The 27,915-nt window shown below is 42.4% G+C and overlaps 1 protein-coding gene across 1 annotated transcript; it reads left to right on the forward strand.

Annotated features, from left to right (window-relative positions):
• The first annotated feature begins 1,514 nt into the window (after window positions 1-1,514).
• Window positions 1,515-27,222, forward strand: LOC123759076 (uncharacterized). The gene is made up of 6 exons (XM_045743895.2): window positions 1,515-1,785; window positions 15,046-15,637; window positions 16,756-17,017; window positions 18,001-20,351; window positions 20,646-20,791; window positions 23,463-27,222. The coding sequence occupies exons 2-6, from the start codon at window positions 15,057-15,059 to the stop codon at window positions 23,822-23,824; spliced, it is 3,702 nt and encodes a 1,233-aa protein (XP_045599851.2). The 5' UTR covers window positions 1,515-1,785; window positions 15,046-15,056; the 3' UTR covers window positions 23,825-27,222.
• Window positions 27,223-27,915: the final 693 nt, after the last annotated feature.

A 27,915-nucleotide genomic window follows, 5' to 3' on the forward strand; every position in this document is an offset into this window, starting at 1 on the left:
TAGAAAACATCCCAATGCCCACACAAATGCGCGAAGCTGAGGAAAAGAATGAATTAAAGAATATCTCTATAAGGTGGGGAGAAAATCGGAAAGAATAATAACAAATTAGAATAATCTAAACCCCAAGAATCTCCGTAGTACAGTTAGGTTAGTTCTCGATTTAAAATCTGGAATTCCGGGCTCGAATCCCGGTCGAGACAGAAATGATTGGGCACCTTTTCTATCACCGACTACCTCTGCTCACCTAGCAGTAAATATGTACCCTGCAGCTTGTCTACTGTTATGGAAATGCATCCTGGGGAGGGTCAGTAATTTGACATTGAGAGGGGGGGAGGGAGGAGCATTTTGATGTAAGCCTAACGTGTATGCATAAGCAAGCTACCTGTCCCTGACAAAATGAACTAATATTATTAAGATGTGGATGGAATTCAATCCAAAATAATACAAGAGCTAGCCACTGTGTCTACCCTGAAACTCCTGTTTAGAAAATCTGTGAAACGTGGGAAAATCCTCCTGGATAGGATATATGCAAATATCGTTCCTATCTTCAAAAACCCTTCATCCTCTATATAGGGTTTCTGAGGCTTCCACTGAAACCTAATCAGGGTTTCATACAATCCCCCCTCGCCCCCCCCCATGGTGTAGTGGCCTATGGAAAGATTCACGAAGAAAGTTACGCAAGCACTTACGAACCTGTTCATCTTTATTCAATCTTTGGGGGCTTTGTTTACATTTATTTTTTTAAATAAATGTAAACTAATACATTTATTTGTTTACATTACAGTTTACAAGCAAGAAAACTTCCCACTCAATTTTTGTTATTGTTATAAACAGCCTTCTGGTGCTTCGGAGCTCATGAACTGTATAATAATTATAAACAAAGCGCCAAAGATTGAGGAAAGATGTACAGGTTCGTAAGTGCTTGTGTAACTGCTTCGTGAAATTGGGCCCCAGGCTCGTAATAGAGGAGACAGGGAGGGAGGGGGGGGGGGGGAGAGAGAGAGAGAGAGAGAGAGAGAGAGAGAGAGAGAGAGAGAGAGAGAGAGAGAGAGAGAGAGAGAGAGAGAGAGAGAGAGAGAGAGAGAGAGAGAGAGAGAGAGAGAGAGAGAGAGAGAGAGAGAGAGAGAGAGAGAATCGGTTTGATCGGTTTGTTAGGCAACTTTGCCTAATAGGTACACACACACATGTGGAGTTTTCAGTTATCAAATCAAATCAAATGTTTATTCAGTTAAAAGTACATACATAGAAGATTAGTTACAAACATAATGTTGAATTTATAGATAGACCTAGTATATACAATAGCTAAAGCCACTAGTATATATATATATATATATATATATATATATATATATATATATATATATATATATATATATATATATATATATATATATATATATATATATATATATATATATATCAGTGTAGGGCCACTGGGCCCCGGGTGAAGGTGCCTGGCAACCCTCCTGGCTGCCTGCCTGGCCCCAGTCACAGGCTTCAGTCCGCTCCCAGACACCACCGCGCCACCATGTTAACGCTCCTCTCTCTCTACAGTGCTTTCTAACATTCTCAAATCATCAATTAAAACTGACGAAAACTGGCAAAATTAAAATGTCTAAGTGTTTACCATTAAATTCAATTGAATGGTTATCAAATGCGATGTAATTGCAGAGACAAGATTTTGTAACTGTAAGTTGGAAAAAAAAAACGTGTTCATATTGTGTTTGGCGAGAATGGGGGTTAACTGTGCTTCGACGGTGAGGCAGCTGCAGTGAAAAAGATATGGTAAGTTCTCAACGTATTTTTTAGTAAGTTGCAAATAGAATGTTTTAGGAGACTGGGGCGGCACTTAGGGGGAGGGAGAAGCTGTTGTAGGTGGGGGGGGGGGGAGAAGGGAGAAGCTGTTGTGGAGGGGGAGGAGGGAGAAGCTGTTGTGGAGGGGGAGGAGGGAGAAGCTGTTGTGGAGGGGGAGGAGGGAGAAGCTGTTGTGGAGGGGGAGGAGGGAGAAGCTGTTGTGGAGGGGGAGGGGAGGGAGAAGCTGTTGTGGAGGGGGAGGAGGGAGAAGCTGTTGTGGAGGGGGAGGGGAGGGAGAAGCTGTTGTGGAGGGGGGGGGGGAGGGGGAGGGAGAAGCTGTTGTGGAGGGGGGAGGAGGGAGAAGCTGTTGTGGAGGGGGAGGAGGGAGAAGCTGTTGTGGAGGGGGAGGAGGGAGAAGCTGTTGTAGAGGGGGAGGAGGGAGAAGCTGTTGTGGAGGGGGAGGAGGGAGAAGCTGCTGTGGAGGGGGAGGAGAGGGAGAAGCTGTTGTGGAGGGGGGGGGGGAGGGGGAGGGAGAAGCTGTTGTGGAGGGGGGGAGGAGGGAGAAGCTGTTGTGGAGGGGGAGGAGGGAGAAGCTGTTGTGGAGGGGGAGGAGGGAGAAGCTGCTGTGGAGGGGGAGGAGAGAGCTGTTGTGGAGGGGGGAAGGAGGGAGCTGTTGTGGAGGGGGGGAAGGAGGGAGCTGTTGTGGAGGGGGGAAGGAGGGAGCTGTTGTGGAGGGGGAGGAGGGAGAAGCTGTTGTGGAGGGGGAGGAGGGAGAAGCTGTTGTGGAGGGGGAGGGGAGGGAGAAGCTGTTGTGGAGGGGGAGGGGAGGGAGAAGCTGTTGTGGAGGGGGAGGGGAGGGAGAAGCTGTTGTGGAGGGGGGAGGAGGGAGAAGCTGTTGTGGAGGGGGAGGAGGGAGAAGCTGTTGTGGAGGGGGGGGAGAAGCTGTTGTGGAGGGGGAGGAGGGAGAAGCTGTTGTGGAGGGGGAGGAGGGAGAAGCTGTTGTGGAGGGGGAGGAGGGAGAAGCTGTTGTGGAGGGGGAGGAGGAAGAAGCTGTTGTGGAGGGGGAGGAGGGAGAAGCTGTTGTGGAGGGGGGGGAGGAGGGAGAAGCTGTTGTGGAGGGGGAGGAGGGAGAAGCTGTTGTGGAGTGGGAGGAGGGAGCTGTTGTGGAGGGGGAGGAGGGAGAAGCTGTTGTGGAGGGGGAGGAGGGAGAAGCTGTTGTGGAGGGGGGGGGGAGGGAGAAGCTGTTGTGGAGGGGGAGGAGGGAGAAGCTGTTGTGGAGGGGGAGGAAGGAAAAGCTGTTGTGGAGGGGGAGGAGGAAGAAGCTGTTGTGGAGGGGGAGGAGGGAGAAGCTGTTGTGGAGGGGGAGGAGGGAGAAGCTGTTGTGGAGGGGGAGGAGGAAGAAGCTGCTCATCACATCTTGACGTATTAATCCCCTAAGGCCAAAAACAAAAAAGTTCTGTAACTTGGGTATTTATGGTGGGTAATTCTATTATTATGTAGATTGCTTCAAGAATTTGTAATCTTCTTACATCTTACATAGACTAAACCCAAGTCCCTTAGTTACAGCCCCACTCCTGTGCCAGGTAAGTCCACTACGGGCTCACTATAACCCGTGTTACTTGGAACTTGTGTTCCGAGTAACTGAATTTAAAACAACAGTAACAACAATGTCCCTTCACTTGAGAATGAACCATGTAGGTTCGAAACGTTGTGTAAAATTTATAATAACTGCAATACATTCTACAATTAATTATTTAATTTTCTTCACCTCGAACAAAAATGACATTTGGAGAAATCATCTTCAAATTAAACAAAGATGCAAGAGCACTAGTCAGAGGGATGGAAGCCCTGAACAAGAAAATAATCAATACAGAATATGCAGTCATATTCAATGGAACATAATTAAACGTGGCGCTTAATGCTATATCTTCAACCACGTTATTGTGGCTCGTCTGTATATGGCTCTTAATAGCCTATCTTGTTCGAGTACTTGACCCATAGTTACTGTGACGTTACTGTGGTTAACGTGGTTAAACAAGTTACCTGTTTTCGGGGCTTAGCATCCCCGCGGCCCGGTCGTCTACCTCCTTGGGGGGGGGGGGGGTAGAAATAGCCTAAGCTACTCTATCCCTTTGAGATGTATTTCTTTCTTATATCAATAAACATACTTGAACTTGTCTACCTCCTCCCTGGTTGAGGCTTAATTTTCAACAAAAAGAGTACCAAGTTCTTATTGCAATACCTAACAAAGGAAGTGCGGTGTTAAGTACTAGTATTAGATTATAATTTGATATCTAGTTTCGATGTGTATGCTATCAGCGGCTTGGCGCAGTCTCTGGTTGACAGCATGTGCCATCTCCGGCCCTTGCGAGGATCCTAGTCATATAAGAAAAGACAAAAGCACTACTACACTAGCGAGTCGTTCGGTCAATCAAGTTATAACCTTTGGGTATGACTATTGACCGGATGGGTGACTGCGCGAACAACTTTATACTTAGTTGTGGATACCTCACTAAATCTAACGGGCTTCGTGTCCCCAAGTTTAGTTCATTTATTATGCACCCCATACCCATCTTGTGGGCGGTAGTGGAAAGGGTTACAGAGGCAATATCTCATATTTCAGAAAAATATCACCAAAGCCGGGGACATTTCATACATTGTTTTTTAATTTTGTCCTGAACCCCCCCCTCTCCATTCAAAAAATAATTCGTAATAAAAAGAGCAAAACTATTATGTACGAATTTGATGAAGGTGGCATACTGCTCGCAGAGCGGCATGCGGATAAATGGAGGGATTCATCATTATACTAGTTCTGCGGTTATCTTGAGGTTATCTTGAGATGATTTCGGGGCTTTTAGTGTCCCCGCGGCCCGGTCCTCGACCAGGCCTCCACCCCCAGGAAGCAGCCCGTGACAGCTGACTAACACCCAGGTACCTATTTTACTGCTAGGTAACAGGGGCATAGGGTGAAAGAAACTCTGCCCATTGTTTCTCTCTGGCGCCCGGGATCGAACCTGGGACCACAGGATCACAAGCCCAGTGTGCTGTCCGCTCGGCCGACCGGTGATAGTGAGCTTATTCCCTGAGGAAGTATGTGTGAACGTTAGCTCATGAGCATCTCAGTTCGAAGACTCAACTGTGCAATCAAACAAGTACGTGTTGACGAGGCTGGGCACGCATTGCCTTAATCAGCATCAAAACATTCAGTGTGGCTCAAACTTTCATATTATGTGCTCGAGATTTTTCTGAACATGTTTAGACCACAAATTGTTACAAATTATAAACTTTACATTCGACCATTTAGTGAAGGCTGAAGGGGAGAGGTGAAGTAAGGGAGAATCCACAGTAGGCAGGTCAGAGACGTCACAATTACGAATCCACAGTAGGCAGGTCAGAGACGTCACAATAACGAATCCACAGTAGGCAGGTCAGAGACGTCACAATAACGAATCCACAGTGGGCAGGTCAGAGACGTCACAATAACGAATCCAGAGTGGGCAGGTCAGAGACGTCACAATTACGAATCCACAGTGGGCAGGTCAGAGACGTCACAATTACGAATCCACAGTAGGCAGGTCAGAGAGACGTCACAATTACGAATCCACAGTAGGCAGGTCAGAGAGACGTCACAATTACGAATCCACAGTAGGCAGGTCAGAGACGTCACAATAACTAATCAGTATCCAGGTAACAAAACTGCCAGGACAATCTATGGTCTTTGATCCCTATTAATGATACGAAAGGGAGGGAAATACCCGAAGACAGCGCCTAGCCATTACGAATATATAGCTTTGATCCCCATTAATGATACAGAAATGACTAAATAACTCTGCTCTTATCATAAAAGCCAAATTTTCTTTATTTGAGATTATATCCAAATTCTCGAAAAGGACGCCAGCTTAACTTTCTTTTTTTCTGAATTGGGATCTATAAATCTTTGCAATTTTTGGGTCGTTAATTCATTTAATAATGGCAGCTTTTATCAGTGAAATCGAGATGATTGCCAGTAATATGGCCATCTCATCTTCCCACGCTCACGTATTTGGAGAAAGACAAGTTCGCGAGAACTTTGTCATACTTTCACAGGAAGCCTCAAAGACTTGAAAGCATAAATCAGAAAGAGCACGTCTACGCGTGTCAATGAACTCAAAATATAAAATAAATATATAAAGGGAGTAAAAAGAGGACGGGTGCTTCTTCACTGGGCTGTCACGAGCTCATAGTCCATCTGAATTTGTGAGAATGGAGGTGACTGGCGGGTTTAGTGACAAACGTACAATCAGTACAATCAGGAAGGTACAATAAGTCGCCATACTAGATTTTATGGTAATCCTGACAATTGACTATTTTACGTTAAACTTTTTTAATAAAAAATATTTCATATTAAGAAAAAAAGATAGTTTCTCATGGACTAAGCTTCGCAACACTTGGGTAATACTTTAAAGGGAATAGTGAAAGTATCAAGACACTATAATTGGCTGGTATAAGAGGTCGGAAAAAGTTGAAATTTCCCGCGAACGACAGAGCCTACACCTGAGTTGCCACACTCTCCACCCAGACACACCTCAGTGCGAAACAGTGCAAGTGTGAGAACTTATAATTAAGAATTTAGCTCTTGACGACAATTGAAAATACTGTAACCCTTTTCCAACGGGGTATGGTCAAATCGTACACAACGAGACAGTTTCGACAAAGCTTGTTTTCGGATTGTCAAAACCGTATACAACGTTAGGTTAGGATGTATTAAGCTCGGTTGGGTAAGGTTAAGTTGGATAAAGTTAGGTAAATCTTAAAATACATTGGTGAACCGTCTTGTAGACGATGTGACTTGTATCCTTTCCAACTACTTGGTGGTTAACTACTGTGTATCTTACACGTTAGGTTTACAATAGTCCCTCGCCTACACCTATGTGCCGAGTAATTCTGTCTGGAACTATTACTGTTCTATTATAGAAAGCTAGCGTTCTGAAGATATGGAGTGAGATATAAAGACTGTATTTATATCGATAACAGCGAGAGTAATAATTGGTAGAGTGTTTTAGAGGTGAGTTTTTTAAATGGGACGGCTGCGTGCATCTGGAAAACGCTGAGCGGGGATGAGGCTGCAGGAGGGTAGAACACCCTTAAGCTACTCTATCCTTTTGGGTCCAATCACTTGGACTGGATGGTAGAGCAACGGTCTCGCTTCTTGGAGGTCAGTGTTCAATCGTCCAAGTACTTGGGCACCATTCCTTTCCTCCGTCCTATCCTAAATTCTTATCCTTACATCTCTTCTAAGTGTTATATAGTCGTAATGGCTTAGGTAATTTCTCTTGACAATTAACTCTATCCTATTTGGATATATTTTATCTCAATAAACTTACTTTAAACATGAACTGAGGAGGTTCTACACCCCCAGGAACACCCACCCCAGAGACACCCTCCATCCACCCCATTAACACTGACCATTAAAGTGCTTCACTGAGTTAGTCACGAGCGCATACTCTTTGCGAATCACTGGACGGGAAGTGCCGCGAAGTGTGAATATCATCATCTTCCAGTTTCCAGTTGCTCTTCTGGAGTGTTCCGGTCGTTTATGTTACATTTTCCAGTCCACAGCCTCAATGTTGTGGTTTGTTTAACACCACTGATCAAGTGGATCAGTGCGCACGCCATGTGTGCATACCAGGTGTGTGTGTGTGTGTGTGTGTGTGTGTGTGTGTGTGTGTGTGTGTGTGTGTGTGTGTGTGTGTACTCATCTAGTTCTCACCTAGTTGTGCTTGCGGGGGTTGAGCTCTGGCTCTTTGGTCCCGCCTCTCAACCGTCAATCAACAGGTGGATTGTGTGTGTGTGTGTGTGTGTGTGTGTGTGTGTGTGTGTGTGTGTGTGTGTGTGTGTGTGTGTGTGTGTGTGTGTGTGTGTGTGTGTGTGAGGTGTAATTCTCTAACTTATCGCGGTATGTATTAGATATAATTTAGTGTCTTGGCAAGTGGGCCAGAAAGCACCTACATGTCTACTAACGAAACCTGAAAATCTTTCTTCAACCATGGCTACTGAGTTTACATTTATTAAACACCTTATGAGCTCCGAAGCGCTATGAAGCCGACTGTAACAATAATAAACCGAGAGGTTACGAAGTTTCTAAGTTTGTAAACTGTTTAATAAACGCAAAGTAAGCCGCTATGATCGAGGAAGGATGTACAGGTTCCTGAGCCTTTTGGGTTCTATCATATCTACACTTAAAACTGTGTATGGAGTCTCCCTCCACCACATCACTTCCTAGTGCATTAATATGTGTGTGTGTGTGTGTGTGTACTCACCTAGTTGTGCTTGCGGGGGTTGAGCTCTGACTCTTTGGTCCTGCCTCTCAACCGTCAATCAACGGGTGTACAGGTTCCTGAGCCTATTGGGCTCTATCATATCTACACTTGAAACTGTGTATGGAGTCAGCCTCCACCACATTACTTCCTAATGTATGTGTGTGTGTGTGTGTGTGTGTGTGTGTGTGTGTGTGTGTGTGTGTGTGTGTGTGTGTGTGTGTGTGTGTGTGTGTGTGAGTGAGTGTGTGTGCGTGTGTGACGCACGAGAGAGAGCCAGAAGCCTCGCCCAGCTGCAGCGGTATCAGGAGTAATTTGCTGTAATAGTCGACAACGGCCGTGTATTGAGGCGGAAACTTGTGGACGACAATACATTTACCCAAAAAAGAGCCCATCCTCCAAAAATAATAAAAGACTTATAGCAACTATTTAGTCAAACGTACAAAAATGGACTGTCGGTCCCCCGCAAAAATATGTTTTGTACTAATGGATTACCTCAAATGCCATGCTTAAAAAAAATGGAACAGTAAACAACCTAACCCTCCTGGGCCTAAATAATTAATCTTATGCCTAATATACACAATCTTATACCTAATTGAATACGTATATTCGCACACTACGAGTAGGGAACATTTGAGTATTTTTTGGGGGGGTTGGCTTTTTAATGTCTTCTACAAAATAGTACACACATAAAACGTTGTTGCCTGCAACAGTCTATTTTTGTACGTTCAATCAAATAGTTGCCATAAGTACTATCATGTTTGGATGAAGCTTTAACAAAAAACAAATGTGACTTTGTTTTCGAAAATGAGAATGTTGCCGGTAAAGGCATATTCCGTTAATTAATATGGAGACAACAGTGGTCTTTATACATTTGAAATATTTCTATCTTTTTCAAATTTATCAACAAAGTTATATGAAGTGAAAGTTTAAGGGTACATTGATTTTATATAATTGAGAAACGCGTTGCGCAGCGTCACGATAGATAATTGAGAATTAATATGCATCTATTTATGAGTTTCCTGCTTCAATACAAGTATTATGACAGTTGAACAGAGCTGTGTGTGTGTGTGTGTGTGTGTGTGTGTGTGTGTGTGTGTGTGTGTATACACAATTAGGCCACAGAGTAGTATGCGTGAGATATAATTTCCAGGGTGAGGCGAGGGTGCTTACTCTCTCTGCTGTCACTAACTAGTGTGTTAGGCAACTTGCTCGCTCTTATTACCCATTATTAATCATACCTTATGTAGCACCGCGTTAATGCTATAAAGTATGATTAATTGCAAGTTATTATACTATTTTAGGCCCTATGCTATTGACTGTTTTGATAAATATGACCAAAATCTCCCTTTTTTTTAACTTAATATCTAGTTAATTTTTAATCGAGTTAACAATTACAGTATATTCAGTGTATATGCACTGAGTGGTATACTTCCGTTATATATACTCTGGCATAAATATTAATAATGTAATTAGGCATAGTTTAGGGTTTAATGTTTTAAGGCTCCAATTAAATGTTTTTTGAGAATCCTCTTTTCTGACCGAAGGATAGAAGACAGTATTCTATTTTGTAAGACTAAACTAGGGGGTTTTGTTGAGCCACAGAGCTATGTCCTCTCCGGTTTGTCTCTTAAGGCTGAGGAGTCTGGTGGAATTGTAAACTTAACCTAAAAGTTAAATTAATATTACATTTTCACAGTCAGATAAATTACCAGTTAGGGTCTTTAAGGAAGCAGTTTGCTTTATTTTCTAACCTTCAGAAATTCTTTAGTCCAAAACAATGTTCAGAATTAGTGCTAGTTCGGTGCATATAGCCCTTTCTAAGTCACTTTACTCCTATTCTAGGTCACTTTCTTCCCATTATATGTCACATTCTTCCCATCCAAGGTTAATTTCTTTCCATTTTGTCTCTCCTTCCATTTTATGCCACTTTCCTCCCAGATTAAGTAGCCTCCCAATCTAGGTCACTTTCTTCTCATTATGTCACTTGCCTTCTTTACGGGTTCACTATAGCCCGTGCTACATGGAAATTTTGTTCCCAGTAGCTGAATCTAAAACAACAACATCCCATAATAAGTCACTTTCATACACAGTCACAGTCCATTGAAGTTGCTGCTAATAGGTAGGCTATGGCATCCTCTTTACTCTTAACCGTTTCTTCGGTAATATGAAGTCTCGTCCTTTCTGTTCAAGACGATAAGCCGGTGCATGCACTCCGATATTTGGAAGATAAGGAGTAAAATGGAAACCTAAGACCTGGTCAATTCTTCAAGATGTCTATCCGACCACAGCGCAAGTATGAGGCTATATGGTACGCAGTGAAATCGCAATAGCGTAAAAATCTATGAGGCTGCAGGTTCTGGCCTGCTAAATCGTCTTGTAGAACAAACCAGTTAACGTACATCTTCCTACAGAGGGTAATACCCCGTGTGTATTATCCTCTGTAGGAAGTGTATGTGTGTATTAAAGGCTCCGCCGGCAATTTACTTGCCAGCAAGCCTTTGGAACAATAGCCTACCCAAATCTAAAATATTACAGAAAACTTATAAAACAAAATGTGATAACTGTTCACAAGCACATTAGACTAGGAAACTAAATATGATAATCTACAGGTTAAAATAACTATATTTTAACCTGTAGATTATCTTATTATTTTAACCTATATTTTATATTTAAAATAAAACGCTCGTAAAGTTTAGTCTCGTTCAGCTAGTGAGCGAGGGAGGAGAGATAATGGAATAGTTAAGAGGGACGTACTGAAGACAGGTTAGGGGTCCCCCACTTCCACTTCTTCCCCCCCCCCTCCTATCCCTTACAACTAGCCTAGCTTACAACCCCCACCCTCCTCTCCCTTACAACTAGCCTAGCCTACAACCCCCCCCCTCCTCTCCCTTACAACTAGCCTAGCCTACAACCCCCCCCCCCTCCCAATGAGTATGAGGTCACCCTGGCACCGCAGGGCTCCTCATCTGTGTGGGTTGGGTATGTTTCATGTGTTTGTGTGGATATAGGTGTGTGTATATTCTGTACGTGTGGTTATGGCTGTTTGTGTAAGTGTGGCTATGGATGTTTGTGTGGTTATGGATATATGACTATGGATGAGTACTTACCTAGTTGTGTGTGTGTGTATTGTGTATGAAAGGTTTTTGGATCTATGTGTATTGTGTATATCATCTTTTTATCTATATATCTATCCACCCATCAGCTCATCTATCTATACCTCTCTCCATCTATTCGCCCATATATCTATATACTGTGTATCTGTCTGTTTCTCTCTCTCTCTACTGTCCCTCCCCAGGATTTAACTCCACAACAGTTCACTACCTCCCGGGGTATACCTATTTATTACTAGGTGAACAGAGGCATTAGATAATAGGAAACGTGCCTAACCATTACTGTCCCGTCCAGGATTCAAACCCGGGATTCCGGATTGTGAGTCATGAGCGAACCCAACTATATGCTACCGAGACCCTGATCTAGGGTTTCTGTGCATCGGAGAGAGAGAGTGAGAGAGTGAGAGAGTGAGAGAGAGAGAGAGTGAGAGAGAGAGAGAGTGAGAGAGAGAGAGAGTGAGAGAGAGAGAGAGTGAGAGAGAGAGAGAGAGAGAGAGAGAGAGAGAGAGAGAGAGAGAGAGAGAGAGAGAGAGAGAGAGAGAGAGAGAGAGAGACAGAGAGAGAGAGAGACAGAGAGAGAGACAGAGAGAGAGAGAGAGAGAGAGAGAGACAGAGAGAGAGAGAGAGAGAGAGAGAGACAGAGAGAGAGAGAGACAGAGAGAGAGACAGAGAGACAGAGAGAGAGAGAGAGAGACAGAGAGAGAGAGAGAGAGAGAGAGAGAGAGAGAGAGAGAGAGAGAGAGAGAGAGAGAGAGAGAGAGAGAGAGAGAGAGAGAGAGAGAGAGAGAGAGAGAGAGAGAGAGAATGAGCCAAGGAGTGTTGGAGTAACGGTGGAAGAGGGAGGGAGAGAGAGGGAGGGAGGGAGGCGCCAGAAGCCATCTGCCACAGCAGGAGTCACCCCGGTACCGTTCTCCTGCTCTCGACCGGGTAACGGAGTCCAACCCCGCAACTCCCCCGGGCTATGAAGACCCACTTCTTAATGGGGAAAAATAGGTTGTTGTTTTAGATTCATAAGCTACTTAGAACAAAAAGTTCCAAAGTAGCACGGGCTATGGTGAGCCCGTAGTGGACTTATTTGGCACAGGAGCGGGGCTGTAACTCCGGAAAAATAGGTGGAAGACGTGGTATATAATTTGGGGTAGGTATACAAGTGTTAAGTAGGTGAGGTGTGTGTATGGGTTAGATTTGGGTGGCGTAACGGAAGTAAATAGGATAGACTTTAGTGGGGTAATGGGAGTCGAATGGGGTGGATTTGAGTGGGATAAGGGGATTAAAATAATGTAGATTTTAGTTAAGTATGGGGAATAGAATGGATAGATCTGAGTGAAGTAAGGGGGAGTAGATTTTAATAGGGGGTAAGGGGTATTAGACTGAGTATAGGGATCGATTTAAGTGAGATAAGGGAAGTAGATTTGATTGGGATAAGAGGAGTAGAATGACCTAGAATTGAGTAAAGGGGAACAGAACGAGGAAGACTTGAATGGTATAAAGGGAGTAGAATGTGGCGTATGAAACATTCATACGCCCTACGTATGAAACATTCATTTCATATATCGTTTACGGGCTCACCATAGCCCGTGCTACTTGGAACTTTTTGTTCGGAGTAGCTGAATTTAAAACAACAACAAACGGCGTATGAAAGGGGAATTAGAATTTAAGTGTGTGTAAGCGAGACGGAGAATTGAATTACATGATTGGAAACATTGATGTATTGAAAATTATATTAACTATATATAAATGTAGTATTTTCCTTCGTAAATTGATGTAAATATGATCTTTATATTGTGTAGTATTTAATAAATGAAAGCAAATTAGCGTAGCCTAGGCCCTAGGGGAGGGGGAGGGGGGCTAATGACGTCACATGTGATCCACCTCTATTTCCTCTTGTCATAAACTCGTACAATAACTTGTTAATTTAAACCCATATGACTGGATAACGTAGTAGTAACACATTATTTTGGAAGTCAAATGTGAACGAAGGAATTCAAGAAACTGCAGAAACCTAGTGATATAAAAACATATACGAGGCATGAACGACGGTTTTTATCCACTCAAACTCATTCATATATCTAAACTACGTCTAAAAAATCCAACAATCCCATGTCTATTGTTATCCCCCTGTAAATTTGTTGAATAATGCAACAGCCTATAGGGGGGCCTCGTAGCCTGGTGGATAGCGCGCAGGACTCGTAATTCTGTGGCGCGGGTTCGATTCCCGCACGAGGCAGAAACAAATGGGCAAAGTTTCTTTCACCCTGAATGCCCCTGTTACCTAGCAGTAAATAGGTACCTGGGAGTTAGTCAGCTGTCACGGGCTGCTTCCTGGGGGTGGAGGCCTGGTCGAGGACCGGGCCGCGGGGACACTAAAGCCCCGAAATCATCTCAAGATAACCTCAAGAAGCCTTAATTCCAGACCAGCTTTTACCACAGGTCTTTCCTTAATATATACGTATCCAATTTAAATCCATTCATAAATGGTTATACCTTTATAATTGAGTTTATACAACATTTCGGAACATAGTAACTATAGACATTATATAGTGGAGTTTATATATAAAGTATACATTATATATTTGCGATATTGCCATAGTTCACCAGCAGACACGCCTGGTGCCGATAACCTTCAAAAATCATTTCAATTATTTAGATGATCACTTTCTGTTAGCCTAGGCCTACTAGCATCCTCTGTCATCACAAGTTGATGCATGATACCCAAACATAATACAGATAGTAAACATAATACACCGGAATTGATAGAGTAGATAAAGACAGTTTAACCCAGGGGGCACACACACACACACACACACACACACACACACACACACACACACACACACACACACACACACACACATTCAGGTGGAAATTGAGTGCCCAAATGAACCATAGAGACATTAAAAATATTTTTTTTTAGTGTCCGAGTAGTTAACAAACGGAATGCATTAGGTAGTGAGGCAGAGGCAGACTCCATACACAGTTTCAAATGTAGATATGATAGAGCCCAATAGGCTCAGGAATATGTACACGAGGTTGATTGACAGTTAAGAGGCGGGACCAAAGCCGAAGCTCAATCCCCGCAACCATGCACAACTAGGCGAGTACACCTAGGTAAGTACATATATATATATATATATATATATATATATATATATATATATATATATATATATATATATATATATATATATATATATATATATATATATATATCAGCTACTTAAGATAAGTCACATTCCATCTATAAATTCGTATACACTGGTCTGGCCTCAAGGTACAGCACTGTGAGTATCCTCCTCTCCTTACAATTAAGGAACTCAGGTTCGATCCCCCAGGCAGGGCAAAAATGGTTGCTCAAGTTTCTTTTCACCTAGTGCTTCTGTTCATCTAACAGAAAAGAGGTATAAGAGAGAGGCACAAATGTGGAGGGTTGCATCCTGGGGAGGGTCAGTACTTGACCGTAGCTGAAGGAGGTCTGGCTTCGGAAAAACTGAACATAGGATTCCTGTCATCGACATTGGATATTAGTCATGAATTCAAATATCCTTTGGAAACTCAAAACAGATGGTACCGGTATTAATTTTTAAATTGAAGGATTCAATGTAGAAGTTAAGAGTGATGTTGCTGCTAAGTAACTATAGACGGTTCTTTGAGAATTAACATATAAATTTTTTTCAGGTATGATGATATAATGATATTACCGAAAAGTGAAGTTAGAAAGTGTTTCATGTGTTATAATCTAGCATTTATTACTTCACGGTGCTGCTAGCATTAGGCTTCTCCCTTTCACAGGCCAGCGTGTGGCCCATGACTCTCACTATGTCGTTTGTCTCCATAATTCACAGTGAAACCGGCGATGGTTCGCCCCAGGTCATCCAAGCCAGGGCCAGCTATGACTTCGCGGGAGAGAGAAGACGAGGGTCACTCAAGGTCACGGGGTCGACTCCCCAGCCCACATAGGACATCGCCTCAACGGGATGACCCATTCAGGATTTCAAGGGCCGGTGCTAGGTCCTCTGGTAGGATGTCAAGATCGCCTGTCAGGCCTACTGAGAGGGTGTCAAGATCCCCTATCAGGCCTTCTGAGGGGGTGTCAAGATCTCCTACCAGGCCCTGTGGGAGAGTGTCAAGATCTCCTACCAGACCCTCTAGGGGGATGTCAAGATCCCCTACCAGGCCCTGTGGGAGGGTGTCAAGATCCCCTACCAGGCCCTGTGGGAGGGTGTCAAGATCTCCTACCAGGCCCTGTGAGAGGGTGTCAAGATCCCCTACCAGGCCCTCTGGGGGTGTGTCAAGATCCCCTACCAGGCCATCAGGGTGTGTGTCAAGAGTCCCTCGGAGCAGAAGTAGCGGGCCCTTCTGCTCGTCCAGGTGCAGAAGGAGGAACTCAGTTTCACCCGTCAGGTGTCCAGCCCATACATCAGCTTCCAGGCACAGGTGAGACACACACACACACACACACACACACACACACACACACACATACCGAGTCTATGGGTACCAATTCCAACTAGAGATAGTACCTTTCTTATTATATAAATATATATATATATATATATATATATATATATATATATATATATATATATGCGAACAAGCCTGAATGGTCCCCAGGACATATGCAACTGAAAACTCACACCCCAGAAGTGACTCGAACCCATACTCCCAGAAGCAACGCATCTGGTATGTACAAGACGCCTTAATCCACTTGACCATCACGACCGGACATAATGAGGTGATAGCCGAGGCTATTTGAACCACCCCACCGCCGGCACTCGGATAGTTATCTTGGGCATAGCATTTTACCAAATCACCTCATTCTTTGGGGCAACACGTGAGGAACACAAATGCGAACAAGCCTGAATGGTCCCCAGGACATATGCAACTGAAAACTCATATGTCCATATGTTATGTTGCATATGTCCTGGGGACCATTCAGGCTTGTTCGCATTTGTGTTCCTCACGTGTTGCCCCAAAGAATGAGGTGATTTGGTAAAATGCTATGCCCAAGATAACTATCCGAGTGCCGGCGGTGGGGTGGTTCAAATAGCCTCGGCTATCACCTCATTATGTCCGGTCGTGATGGTCAAGTGGATTAAGGCGTCTTGTACATACCAGATGCGTTGCTTCTGGGAGTATGGGTTCGAGTCACTTCTGGGGTGTGAGTTTTCAGTTATATATATATATATATATATATATACCCCATCTAATAGTTTACCGTGTTCTTAAACCTTTTATGTGACTTTGCTACTTGATCTTTATTTAAAATAATAATTGCCATTAAAAAGGGCTTACAGGTTTCATTTCCTCTGTAAAATGTGGATATAAAACCAGATCTAAAGTAAATCAATATGATTCTATACATAACCTTCTAAGAACCCTATAGACCAAAAACAAGACCAGTTAGAACAAATTCTCAAGAAAAATGCGGCGAGGGGCGGGGGGAGGGAGGGGACATTCAACAAGCCACTGGCTTGCTGTCCCCATCGAGGCCACTAGAGAGATTTTGTAACTCAGGTAAATTCAGGGAAGATACAAGACCAAACTTTCCACAGGGCGTTGGAGGAGGAGACGAGTAGCACCAGCAGCACCTACCCCATACTGCAGTATGAACAGAGAGGAGGTGGTGGTGGTGGTGATGACAGCACAGACAGCAGCAGCAGCAGCAGAATGTTGGAGAGAAGAGCAGCGTCAAGAGACGAGGAGGAGGACGAGTATGAGGAGGAGCGTGGGACCAGGAAGACTGTAGGAGGGAGAGTGTGCAGAGTAGCCAAACTGGTGTCAGGATTCCTCATATCCATGGGTCTGGTGCTTGTGGTAAGTAACTTATCCCTTATAACTCGGGGCAAGATACAGTTTAGGAAATTTTTGATCTTATTCAACATGCATGCAGATAAGTTTAAAGGTTCTCCAACATGCTTAATGTTCAAATGGTTCTTTTTTTCCAAGTAAATAGTCAATAGTTCTGGGGGTGTGTTGAAGGATATCTTGGCAGTACCAAGATATCCTTCACTGTGCTGAAGGTACTGCAGGTACTGTGCCTGCAAGTATATCTTGCATTCTGGAATGTGTTTTAAGAATATCATCTTCACTACCTAATTTTTGGTTGACATTTTTAAAGCTTAGTTATACTTAAGAAAATACTTTGCGCATTGTTGTTCTTTTGGAGGTGATATTGTCCCTAAAATGAGATTCAATAACTGATTATCATTTAATGTTTTCTTAAAAAATAGTTTTAACAGCTGAATGCTTGTCTGTTTCATTATGACAACTCTTTCCAGTTATTATAAAAGGCGCAAAGGGGGTAAATAGACCAAAATATTCATATGATAATACTAACCCATCCCTCACATATGAATGAAGTGAAAGTGGCGACGTTTCGGTCCATCTTTGACCCTTATTGAGTCGTCCTGGTGAAGGGTCTGGACGGAAACGTCGTCACATAAGGCTCCAGGACGGACGGAAACGTCGTCACATAAGGCTCCAGGACGGACGGAAACGTCGTCACATAAGGCTCCAGGACGGACCGAAACGTCGTCACATAAGGCTCCAGGACGGACCGAAACGTCGTCACATAAGGCTCCAGGACGGACCGAAACATCATCACTTTCACTTTATATATATATGTGTAATTACCTAAGTGTAGTTACAGGATGAGAGCTACGCTCGTGGTGTCCCGTCTTCCCAGCACTCTTTGTCATATAACGCTTTGAAACAACTAACGGATTATGTGCGCGTTAGATAATGTGTTTCAGCCCCGGTAGTTGCGACTTATGATCTGCCTTTTGTTCTCTTTCCAGTTTTACGTCATCATCACCACCATCATGGGCCAGTCGTCACCGCTGGATATTTTCAACTTTGAGATTGGTACTGAAGACCTCCTGAAACACAAGGAAAACGTAACCAACTCGACCATCCTCACAGACCTGGAGAGACTAGAAGAGCCTCTCCTCGAAGGACTGCTGGAGTCTGACTCGCACACCATCGAAGACTCGAAGAGTTATGACTCGGGTGATCAGTCTTTAGGAGTTTGGCAGCCAAATGGAGAGAAGGAAGGACACATAGCAACTAGAGACATGAACTTCAAACGTGAAAATAAGACGGATGCAGAAGGAAGATCTTATATGGGATATATTCCTGTCTTGCTTAATAACGAGGAAGAGGAAAAGAAGGAAGAAGAAGCTAGAAGTCACTCACACTCCAATCCTCTTCTTGTCCCCGTGATGATTGCGCCTAGTGGTGGCAGTGGAAGCTTTTTCCCAAATAACGGACGACCACAATTTGGTGTACCCCCTCTAAGACCCCCATATCAGTCCTTGCCTCCTCGAGACCCAGTCCAAGGACCACCATTGGTGCATAAAATGATTGATGTTCCACCGAAACATCAGTTTAACTCCTTTTCCATGCGTTCCAACAGCCATCCTCCGATGCCTCGCCTCCCTCCTTCAAGAACACCTCAAGGAAGAAGCTCCAACGGCCTTCCCATTGTCCCTAATCATGTCGGAGGATCTCGACTGCCATCCGGTATCTTAAGCAACAGTCTTCCTCCAAATATTCTTAGGGTGTCTGGAGGTCAGCAGCTTAACTTGGGTCATTCTGTAGGAGTAGGTCAACTAGTGGGCAATATTAATCAGCCAACTGGAGGAAGCTTAACGGGTCAACACAGCTCACCCATACCAAATATATACAGTCAAAGAAATGTTGGTTCCTACACTAATAATGGAAACCCTATGACTGGAATAAATAATGGTCAGGGAACATATGGGGTAAGTGGGTTCGGTACTAAGCTACCAAGCAGTACAGGCCAGGACATCTGGAACTCTCTCTTCGAAATCATGAATCGCCCCAATACAGGGTCCAACGTAACTCCGGGTACAATGAACCGGGAAAGCACGGTGGGGTCTAGGAGGATAGGTAACAATGGGCCACACGCAACAGATGGTTCATCTGAAATGATGGCTAGACCAGCAAGATTAGGTAGGTTACCCTTGTCACCAGGAGTTCAATCTACACCCGACCTTTCCTATGGCAATCCACCAGTGCCGCAAAGACTAAATGGCCCAAGGCCTGGCCCACCTCAAGCCCGACACATTCGACCTCGGCTGCATCCCAGCTCAAGAATATCTGGCCCTCTACCAAAGCCTTTCCCACGTCCACGCCCACACCCACAGCCTCTTCCAAGATACCGCTACCACCTACCACCAGTACCTCCTCCACTCGGCATGCCTGCAGTACCCAGGAGACCTCCTCGAAGGCCCACAAGGCATCGCCCACCGAAGGATTTCCAGTACCCACCTGATTCAGGTAGCATCCAGGACATCATCCAGTACATGAATGATAAAAATCGTCAGGGAAATCGGGTGAATCTACCTCCAGGTTTCACCGTTGGTAGCCAAGATCACGTAGTCGGGCCAAATCCCTTCGCGGACATTAATATCGAAGGAACAGATAATTCAGACTTCGGGACGGCATCCCCGAATGATTTTAATAATGGAGGGAACCGCTTCACCAGTGGGGGTAATGGTTTCATCACTGGAGGGAATAATTTAAATGGAAATAACTTTCATAGTGGAGGTAATCAATATAGTGGAGGTTTTGGAGGTGGAGACGGAAATGGGAATATTGCAAGTGGTGGAGGTGGTATTCATGGATTTAACAGTGGAGGTAGCACCAACTATAATGATAATCATTTTAACGTTGGTAACAGTTTCAATGAAGGAAACCAATTAAATAATGGAGGCCAAAACTATAACGGAGGGCAACATGTCAATAGCGATCCCTACAATAATGGTGGAAGCCACTTCAACAATGTAGGCTACAACTCCCACAACAGTGGCAGCTCCCTCCTCCCTCCAGTGCAGAATACTTACGACCCAACCAAGACCAAATCCCTACCCTTCAACATTATGCTAGACGTCTACCCTATGGAAGACTCTTCAACAGCTTCAGGTCCTAGACCATTTCAGACCAGCATCTCCATCCCCGGCGACACTGGACGCTTCAACACCAACAGTGATTACGTAAACGGTTACAGCAACGGTGGATACAGCCAAAGAGAACGATTTTCTCCTCAAGATGATGTCAACAAACATGAGATTGTTCTCCACCTCAACTTGTATTCCAGAGCACCATCAGTGAATCGAAGACAGGGGTAAGATAAATAATCTTTCTCCTTTATAATACATTTAGATACGTAGTATTAAGTTGGTAAGACTGGCGTGTGCTCACGACATAAGTTCGATTCCATTTCATTGCTCCAAAAGATTTTGTCATTGGTATAATCACCCCTCGTGTGTTTATATTTTGCATAGTATAAAGTCTCCTTTAACTATAACGCAAGAATTTACATAAATCCATCCTTAAATCTGCTTAAACTTGCTACATTCAAATTATTTGTTAGCAATCCATTGCAAGTCAGTTGAGTGTGTGCTAATTCATCTTCTAGGGGCGGAGATGTTGCAACAGGTCGGAGCGGAGCCGTGTCCCTGGAGGTGCCCCTGACAGGGACACTCAGTCCCCTTGATATTTACACAGCCATCATGAGCAAGGCGCGATCACACAAACCTCAGGCTCAGGTTCAAGTTATCTCTGGTTAGTAGTCAAGACTTTGCAGTATTCACAGTTATTCCAGATGTCAAGATAAAACGATTTTTTATCTTCACTAGTGAAGTATATACTTTACTAGTGAAGTATATATTTCACTAGTGAAGTATACTTCATTAGTGAAGTATACTTCACTAGTCAAGTATATATACTATATAGTGAATACTTCACTATACTTAATTATATCGCATGTATAGATAAAACTTAAAATATGTTCATTTACATCAGGTCAATAGTCAGACATTAATTTTGGTTTACAAAATAGTACAGTAGTAAAAATATTTTGTTTACAAAATAGTACAGCAGTAAAAATATTTTGTTTACAAAATAGTACAGCAGTAAAAATATTTTGTTTACAAAATAGTACAGCAGTAAAAATATTTTGTTTACAAAATAGTACAGCAGTAAAAATATTTTGTTTACAAAATAGTACAGCAGTAAAAATATTTTGTTTACAAAATAGTACAGCAGTAAAAATATTTTGTTTACAAAATAATACAGCAGTAAAAATATTTTGTTTACAAAATAGTACAGCAGTAAAAATATTTTGTTTACAAAATAGTACAGCAGTAAAAAATATTTTGTTTACAAAATAGTACAGCAGTAAAAATATTTTGTTTACAAAATAGTACAGCAGTAAAAATATTTTGTTTACAAAATAGTACAGCAGTAAAAATATTTTGTTTACAAAATAGTACAGCAGTAAAAATATTTTGTTTACAAAATAGTACAGCAGTAAAAATATTTTAACTTGTGAAAATATGTTTGACTAGTTTTACAATACTCTTGTGTTATATAACCATATTGGCTTATCTCTTTCTTAACATAATAACTTTTGACTCTTGCTTGCATGTTAACACCTCTTGCTTCCACCTAAAGCCTTATCCTACTAGCGTTTTTTTTTTCCAGAACATGATTCGCTACTCGCTTTACAACCAGGTCCCCAATTATTGCTGGGTGCACAGGGATCAACACTGACCAGTGCAAAATAACTCCATATTACCCAGGGTTCGAACCCTGATCAATCTTGCTATTGGGGATAGTGAGTGCTGTGCTGTTGCGTACCAATTTTGGGTCAGGCGATGTTGTTTCTTTTAGACATTTACACAGGCAGATAATACTTGTACATGTGTTTATGTACGTTCATGTACATATATTAGCACAATGAAGCACATTTAAATTGGACTAGGTTCATTAGGATATGTAACAAATCACCAATTTTGTTTATTAATGGTCAATCTGGTACACAATCTACTTTCCAACCTATTACCTGGTCAAACTAGTGGTTAAATTTTCTAGTAGTCAAACCTAACTAGTAGTCAAAATTCATATGCCCAGTCCCCCATGGCAAAGTGGTAAAGGACTAGCCCGGCGCTTTGACCTGGGTTCATATCCTGGCCGGGGAGGATTGACTGGGTGCCAATCCTTAACTGTACGCCTCTGTTCACCCAGCAGTGAATGGGTACCTGGTTGTTAAACGATTTGGCGGATCGTATTCCGGGGAACATTAAGGACATGCGCGAAACGCTATGCATGCTAGTGGCCTTACAAGAATGTAAGAACTTGTATATATATAAAAAAGGTGAAACTATTCAATAGTCAAACTATCCAGTGATCAAACAATTCAATGGTCAAACAATTCAATAGTCAAACTATCCAATGATTAAACTATTCAATAGTCAAACAATCCAGTGCTCAAACTATTCAATAGTCAAACTATTCAATAGTCAAAGTATCCAGTGATCAAACTATTCAATAGTCAAACTAACCAGTGATCAAACTATTTAACTGCTAAACTATCCAGTGATCAAACTATTCAATAGTCAAACTATCCAGTGATCAAACTATCCTGTGATCAAACTATCAGACTGCCAAACATTTTGGTGACAAATTATCTTTTACTCAATTTGGTTACAGTGTTATCTCTCCTAACACACAGCTTAAATCCATATACCCACCTACTCTAGCTACTGTCATCCACCCTCCTTCTACTCTAGCTACTGTCATCCACCCATCTTCTACACTAGCTACAGTCATATTCTCTTCACACCAAGATACAGATGGTATCCTGTATCCATCCATACAGATGGTATCCTGTATCACTCCTTCCATACAGATGGTAACCCTCCATACCTATGCTTACAGGTGGTAACCTTCCACACTCACTTCATGCAGATGGCAACCATCCACACTCATTCCATACAGATAGCACCCCTCTGCACTCACTCCATACAGATGGTAACCCTCCACACGCCCCCCATACAGGTGGTAACCCTCCACACACTTCCAAACAGGTGGTAACCCTCCACACCGGTTGCACAAGATCTAGCCCCCCACCCCTCCCATATTGTCTTAACAACAGCCTTCACTTCTGATAATTCCCAGTAAGGCAAATTCTCCAACCATGTAATCTGCCACCCAATGTGAAACTACAAAGATTATTTATTAATCCTCAGATTATTTGAGGATTCAAATAATCTGAGGATTCGAATCTCGCAGTACTCGTGATTTCGACAAGTTGTTAACTACTCAAAAGGTCTTGATATATTGTTCACACTCCCCCATAGCGTTTGATGTTATTCACCACCTAACATAATATTTACTCGCCACCTTCCACCACTTTGATTCTCTCTAACGCCTCTAATAACTTCCCCACCAGGACAAGAGGAGGAAGAATCTCGCGAGGAAGGGCAGATCGAGCTGTTTGATCTAGAAGAGGGCCCTATGCTTCTACAGGCCATTGAACAGGGCCTCAAAAAGCTCAACGCCGAACTGCCTCCCCACCAACGCTTCGTCTTGAATGACGAACCTCCATCTAGCATTAGTCTACACCACGATCTTATTGCCGAAAAGAACTCGACTTCAAGAGAGAGCACCGGCTACAGACGATCACCTGCATCGCCATCTCATGATCGCAGTATTGTCAATGATTATCAGTACTATGATTATTATGACTACCAGGACACTGGGCCTTCGACCTCCCCAACGACGACTGCGAGATCTGCCGAAGTACTCTCTTAGGCGCTGCCAACACCCTTATGGCGGACGACAGACACCCAACATGTTGATTCAATACACTAACATTATTTGTACCTGTATTTCCACTTGTCAGTGTTTCTCTCTCTCTCTCTCTCTTAATATGTTGTGTCTCATTTTCAACCTTTAGAACAGGTTAGTAAATGCATAATTTAGATATTAATTCAAGCATCTGCTATATACTGTTTAGCGTCATATTTGACAATAAAATTATAAATATATATTATTAATCTGTATATAGATCTACTCATTTGGTGTGGGGAATATTTGGTACAAATGGCATTCATCATTGTAAATTAATAGTCCAATGAAGAAGTATTTTTAGAAGCGTATTAGTAAACAACAAATTTGAATAGCCTAAATAGAAATGTAAATAGTCTTCCCGGTTTGATTCTCTTTATAAATATTTGCATAAACAAAAAATTAAAGCATATTTTCGCAGTTAAACACTGCCACAGATTTAATAAGAAACTACAAGTCCCTTCATCTTTGGCCATCAAATGTTACTATCATTAATGGTGCGGTGTACAATGTAGAGAATATATAATTACCAAATATATTTTGTGACTGGGCCTAGAATTACATTTAAAACAGGTGAGAGCAGAAGGTATGAGAAAATTGTAATATTATGCCATATTTATAATTGCTTTTGTCAGATTTGGTTTTGAATAACTTAGTTCTGTCAGGTGAAATAAGATTGTTAGTTGGTTGGTTTCCTAGAATGTTTCCTTCTACGTCTCTCCTTCACCATCATCCTTTCATTTGATATTCATTATTTATTATTTTGATTTTTTTTAGCATTTTTTTGTTTACAAACAACATCCATATATCTATGTCTCGCTGCTTACCCAATTAATCCGTCAGAAAACGTTATTTCCAACCGTCTCACTTTTGACAGTGGTACTGTTGTTCATCACAGAGACACTTATGTCTGGTACTGTTGTTCATCACAGAGACACTTATGTCTGTGGTACTGTTCATTACAGAGACACTTATGTCTGTGGTACTGTTGTTCATCACAGAGACACTTATGTCTGTGGTACTGTTCATTACAGAGACACTTATGTCTGTGGTACTGTTGTTCATCACAGAGACACTTATGTCTGTGGTACTGTTGTTCATCACAGAGACACTTATGTCAGTGGTACTGTTGTTCATCACAGAGACACTTATGTCAGTGGTACTGTTGTTCATCACAGAGACACTTATGTCAGTGGTACTGTTGTTCATCACAGAGACACTTATGTCAGTGGTACTGTTGTTCATCACAGAGACACTTATGTCAGTGGTACTGTTGTTCATCACAGAGACAGTTATATCAGTGGTACTGTTGTTCATCACAGAGACACTTAATGTCAGTGGTATTTTTGTTCATCACAGAGACAGTTATATCAGTGGTACTGTTGTTCATCACAGAAACACTTATGTCAGTGGTACTGTTGTTCATCACAGAGACACTTATGTCAGTGGTACTGTTGTTCATCACAGAGACACTTATGTCAGTGGTACTGTTGTTCATCACAGAGACAGTTATATCAGTGGTACTGTTGTTCATCACAGAGACACTTAATGTCAGTGGTATTTTTGTTCATCACAGAGACAGTTATATCAGTGGTACTGTTGTTCATCACAGAGACACTTATGTCAGTGGTACTGTTGTTCATCACAGAGACATTTAATGTCAGTGGTACTGTTGTTCATCACAGAGACAGTTATATCAGTGGTACTGTTGTTCATCACAGAGACAGTTATATCAGTGGTTTAAGCGTGTGCTTGTAATGGATTAAGAGATGTACTGATACTTTCTCGTACGTGGGGTGAACCTCTCAAGTTCACTACATTGAACTAAAGCACTTGAACTCAAGTTCATTGACTACAAGCACCACAACATTTTGGTCTTTCCCCGGCAACGTGTTGTCTTCAGTCCTCACGAGTGCCTTCAATATTTCTAGATTTTTGAGCGGTGACTAAAGTGGTCTTTATATTGTTAGTGTTTTGGCTTTTTTTTCAGAGTTAAACCCTGGAATATTCGGCATTTATTGTAAAATTTTATGCTATCAGTGTTATATCTTGGGTTGTGTGTATTTTTTGGTCAGTGCCGTCTTATCACAACTGAAAGGTCCTGGGTTCGATTCCTGCTGCACAACAGAGACATTTGGGCAATGCTTCCTTTCACCTGATGCCCTGTTCATATTGCGGTAAATAGGTATCTTGAGGTTATCTTGAGATGATTTCGGGGCTTTTAGTGTCCCCGCGGCCCGGTCCTTGACCAGGCCTCCACCCCCAGCTGACTAACACCCAGGTACCTATTTTACTGCTAGGTAACAGGGGCATAGGGTGAAAGAAACTGCCCATTGTTTCTCGCCGGCGCCTGGGATCGAACTCAGGACCACAGGATCACAAGTCTAGCGTGCTGTCCGCTCGGCCGACTGGCTCCCGAGCTCTGGTACCCGGGAGTTCTGCCACCGTTCGTAGGCTACATCCTGGGGAAGGTCAATAGCTAGCCTCAGGATGCGGAGAGGCCCCGATAAGCCTATGTATCGGCTTCTTGTCCCCGACTATGGAAAAACAATATGCCAAGCCTTTTCCAAATGAACATCACACGATACATGAACCATCGCTAAGGTTTTCAAGCGGTTTGTATATATTTGTTTCCTCAAATATATACAAACTACAGAATTTAACAAACTCCCTTCATCCTGTTATAAGCCTTTGGGTGATTGTTTCTAAAATTACCCGTGGGAAAATTATGGTGAAGTGTCTAAATGTGTGTCTGTGATATTTTCACCATTGTGTGCTATTTACGCGAGGACTATTTAGACAATTATTGTATTAGTTGAAATATGGACTTGCTGAACTTACTGCTTTCCCTATTATGCATAATTTCAACAGTTTTAATTTATTTTGAGCCCACCCTTTGCTGCTTGTTTCTCCCGATTAATAGTTTAGCAGCCCAACGGTTAACAAGTGTCTTGTGGTTTTAGTGTGTATATTTATATTTTTATATTGACTCTTGCGTGTTGAATGCATTTGTTCTTGTTACTTTGTTGCTTATCCTTCACTCATATGTGAGGATGTTGCTTATCCTTCACTCATATGTGAGGATGTTGCTTATCCTTCACTCATATGTGAGGATGTTGCTTATCCTTCACTCATATGTGAGGATGTTGCTTATCCTTCACTCATATGTGAGGATGTTGCTTATCCTTCACTCATATGTGAGGATGTTGCTTATCCTTCACTCATATGTGAGGATGTTGCTTATCCTTCACTCATCTGTGAGGATATTGCTTATCCTTCACTCATCTGTGAGGATGTTGCTCATCCTTCACTCATATGTGAAGGATACAGGTTTTAAATATCGAATAAAAATATTTATTTTTCATTGTTTTAAATTAAAACTCCTACTTATAAAACTTGAAAGCTTTAATATTGATTATAATTCATTCAGGATAATACATTCAAAAGTTTATATAAATCTTGTTATATATAATTTATATATGTACTGCAGCTAGTGTGATTTTATATAGGACACTATCCATCCACTTTCCTATAGTCATGCTGGCTTGGCACGTTCCCCTGATAGTTATCTAGCCATCCACTTAAGAGTGGTCTGTGAAGCGATGGCTTCACTCCTTAAAGGGATCGGCGTTCGATCCTGGATGTATCAATCAGGTGGTCTAGGTAAACATTGAATGCATTTGCCGAACACTTGTAACTTGGCTCATGAGGGTTTCTCTTCCCTTAGGAATCTGATTCCCCTTTCGGCCCAATCGACTGATTTGTATAAATACAAATTTATTAAATTTAATTTATTAAATTGATTTGTATTCCATGCCCGCAGCCTCCTTTAAGGTTATACAAACATAAGAACATTGGAAACTGCAGAAAGCCTACTGTTTTTTTTAATAACTATGCTGTTATTATTAGTTATTTAATAACTATCCAACGTAGGATGTAAACCCCCCAATACCACGAGCTCGAATTTTCCAGTCTTTCGTGAGCTCAGTACAGTATCAAATGTTTTGCTAAAGTCAAGATACACAACGTCACAATCCTTTGCCTCAAATACGATA

Source organism: Procambarus clarkii, chromosome 15 (genome assembly GCF_040958095.1).
Source record: "Procambarus clarkii isolate CNS0578487 chromosome 15, FALCON_Pclarkii_2.0, whole genome shotgun sequence".
Classification (NCBI taxonomy): Eukaryota; Metazoa; Arthropoda; class Malacostraca; order Decapoda; family Cambaridae; genus Procambarus; species Procambarus clarkii.

Bases quoted from the DNA above. Each gene is read 5' to 3' on its own strand.
- LOC123759076 (XM_045743895.2), top strand. From the start codon at position 15,057: ATGGTTCGCCCCAGGTCATCCAAGCCAGGGCCAGCTATGACTTCGCGG. The intron at 17,018-18,000 runs GTAAGTAACTTA...TTCTCTTTCCAG, and splicing joins CCATGGGTCTGGTGCTTGTG to TTTTACGTCATCATCACCAC. The intron at 20,352-20,645 runs GTAAGATAAATA...TTCATCTTCTAG, and splicing joins TCAGTGAATCGAAGACAGGG to GGGCGGAGATGTTGCAACAG.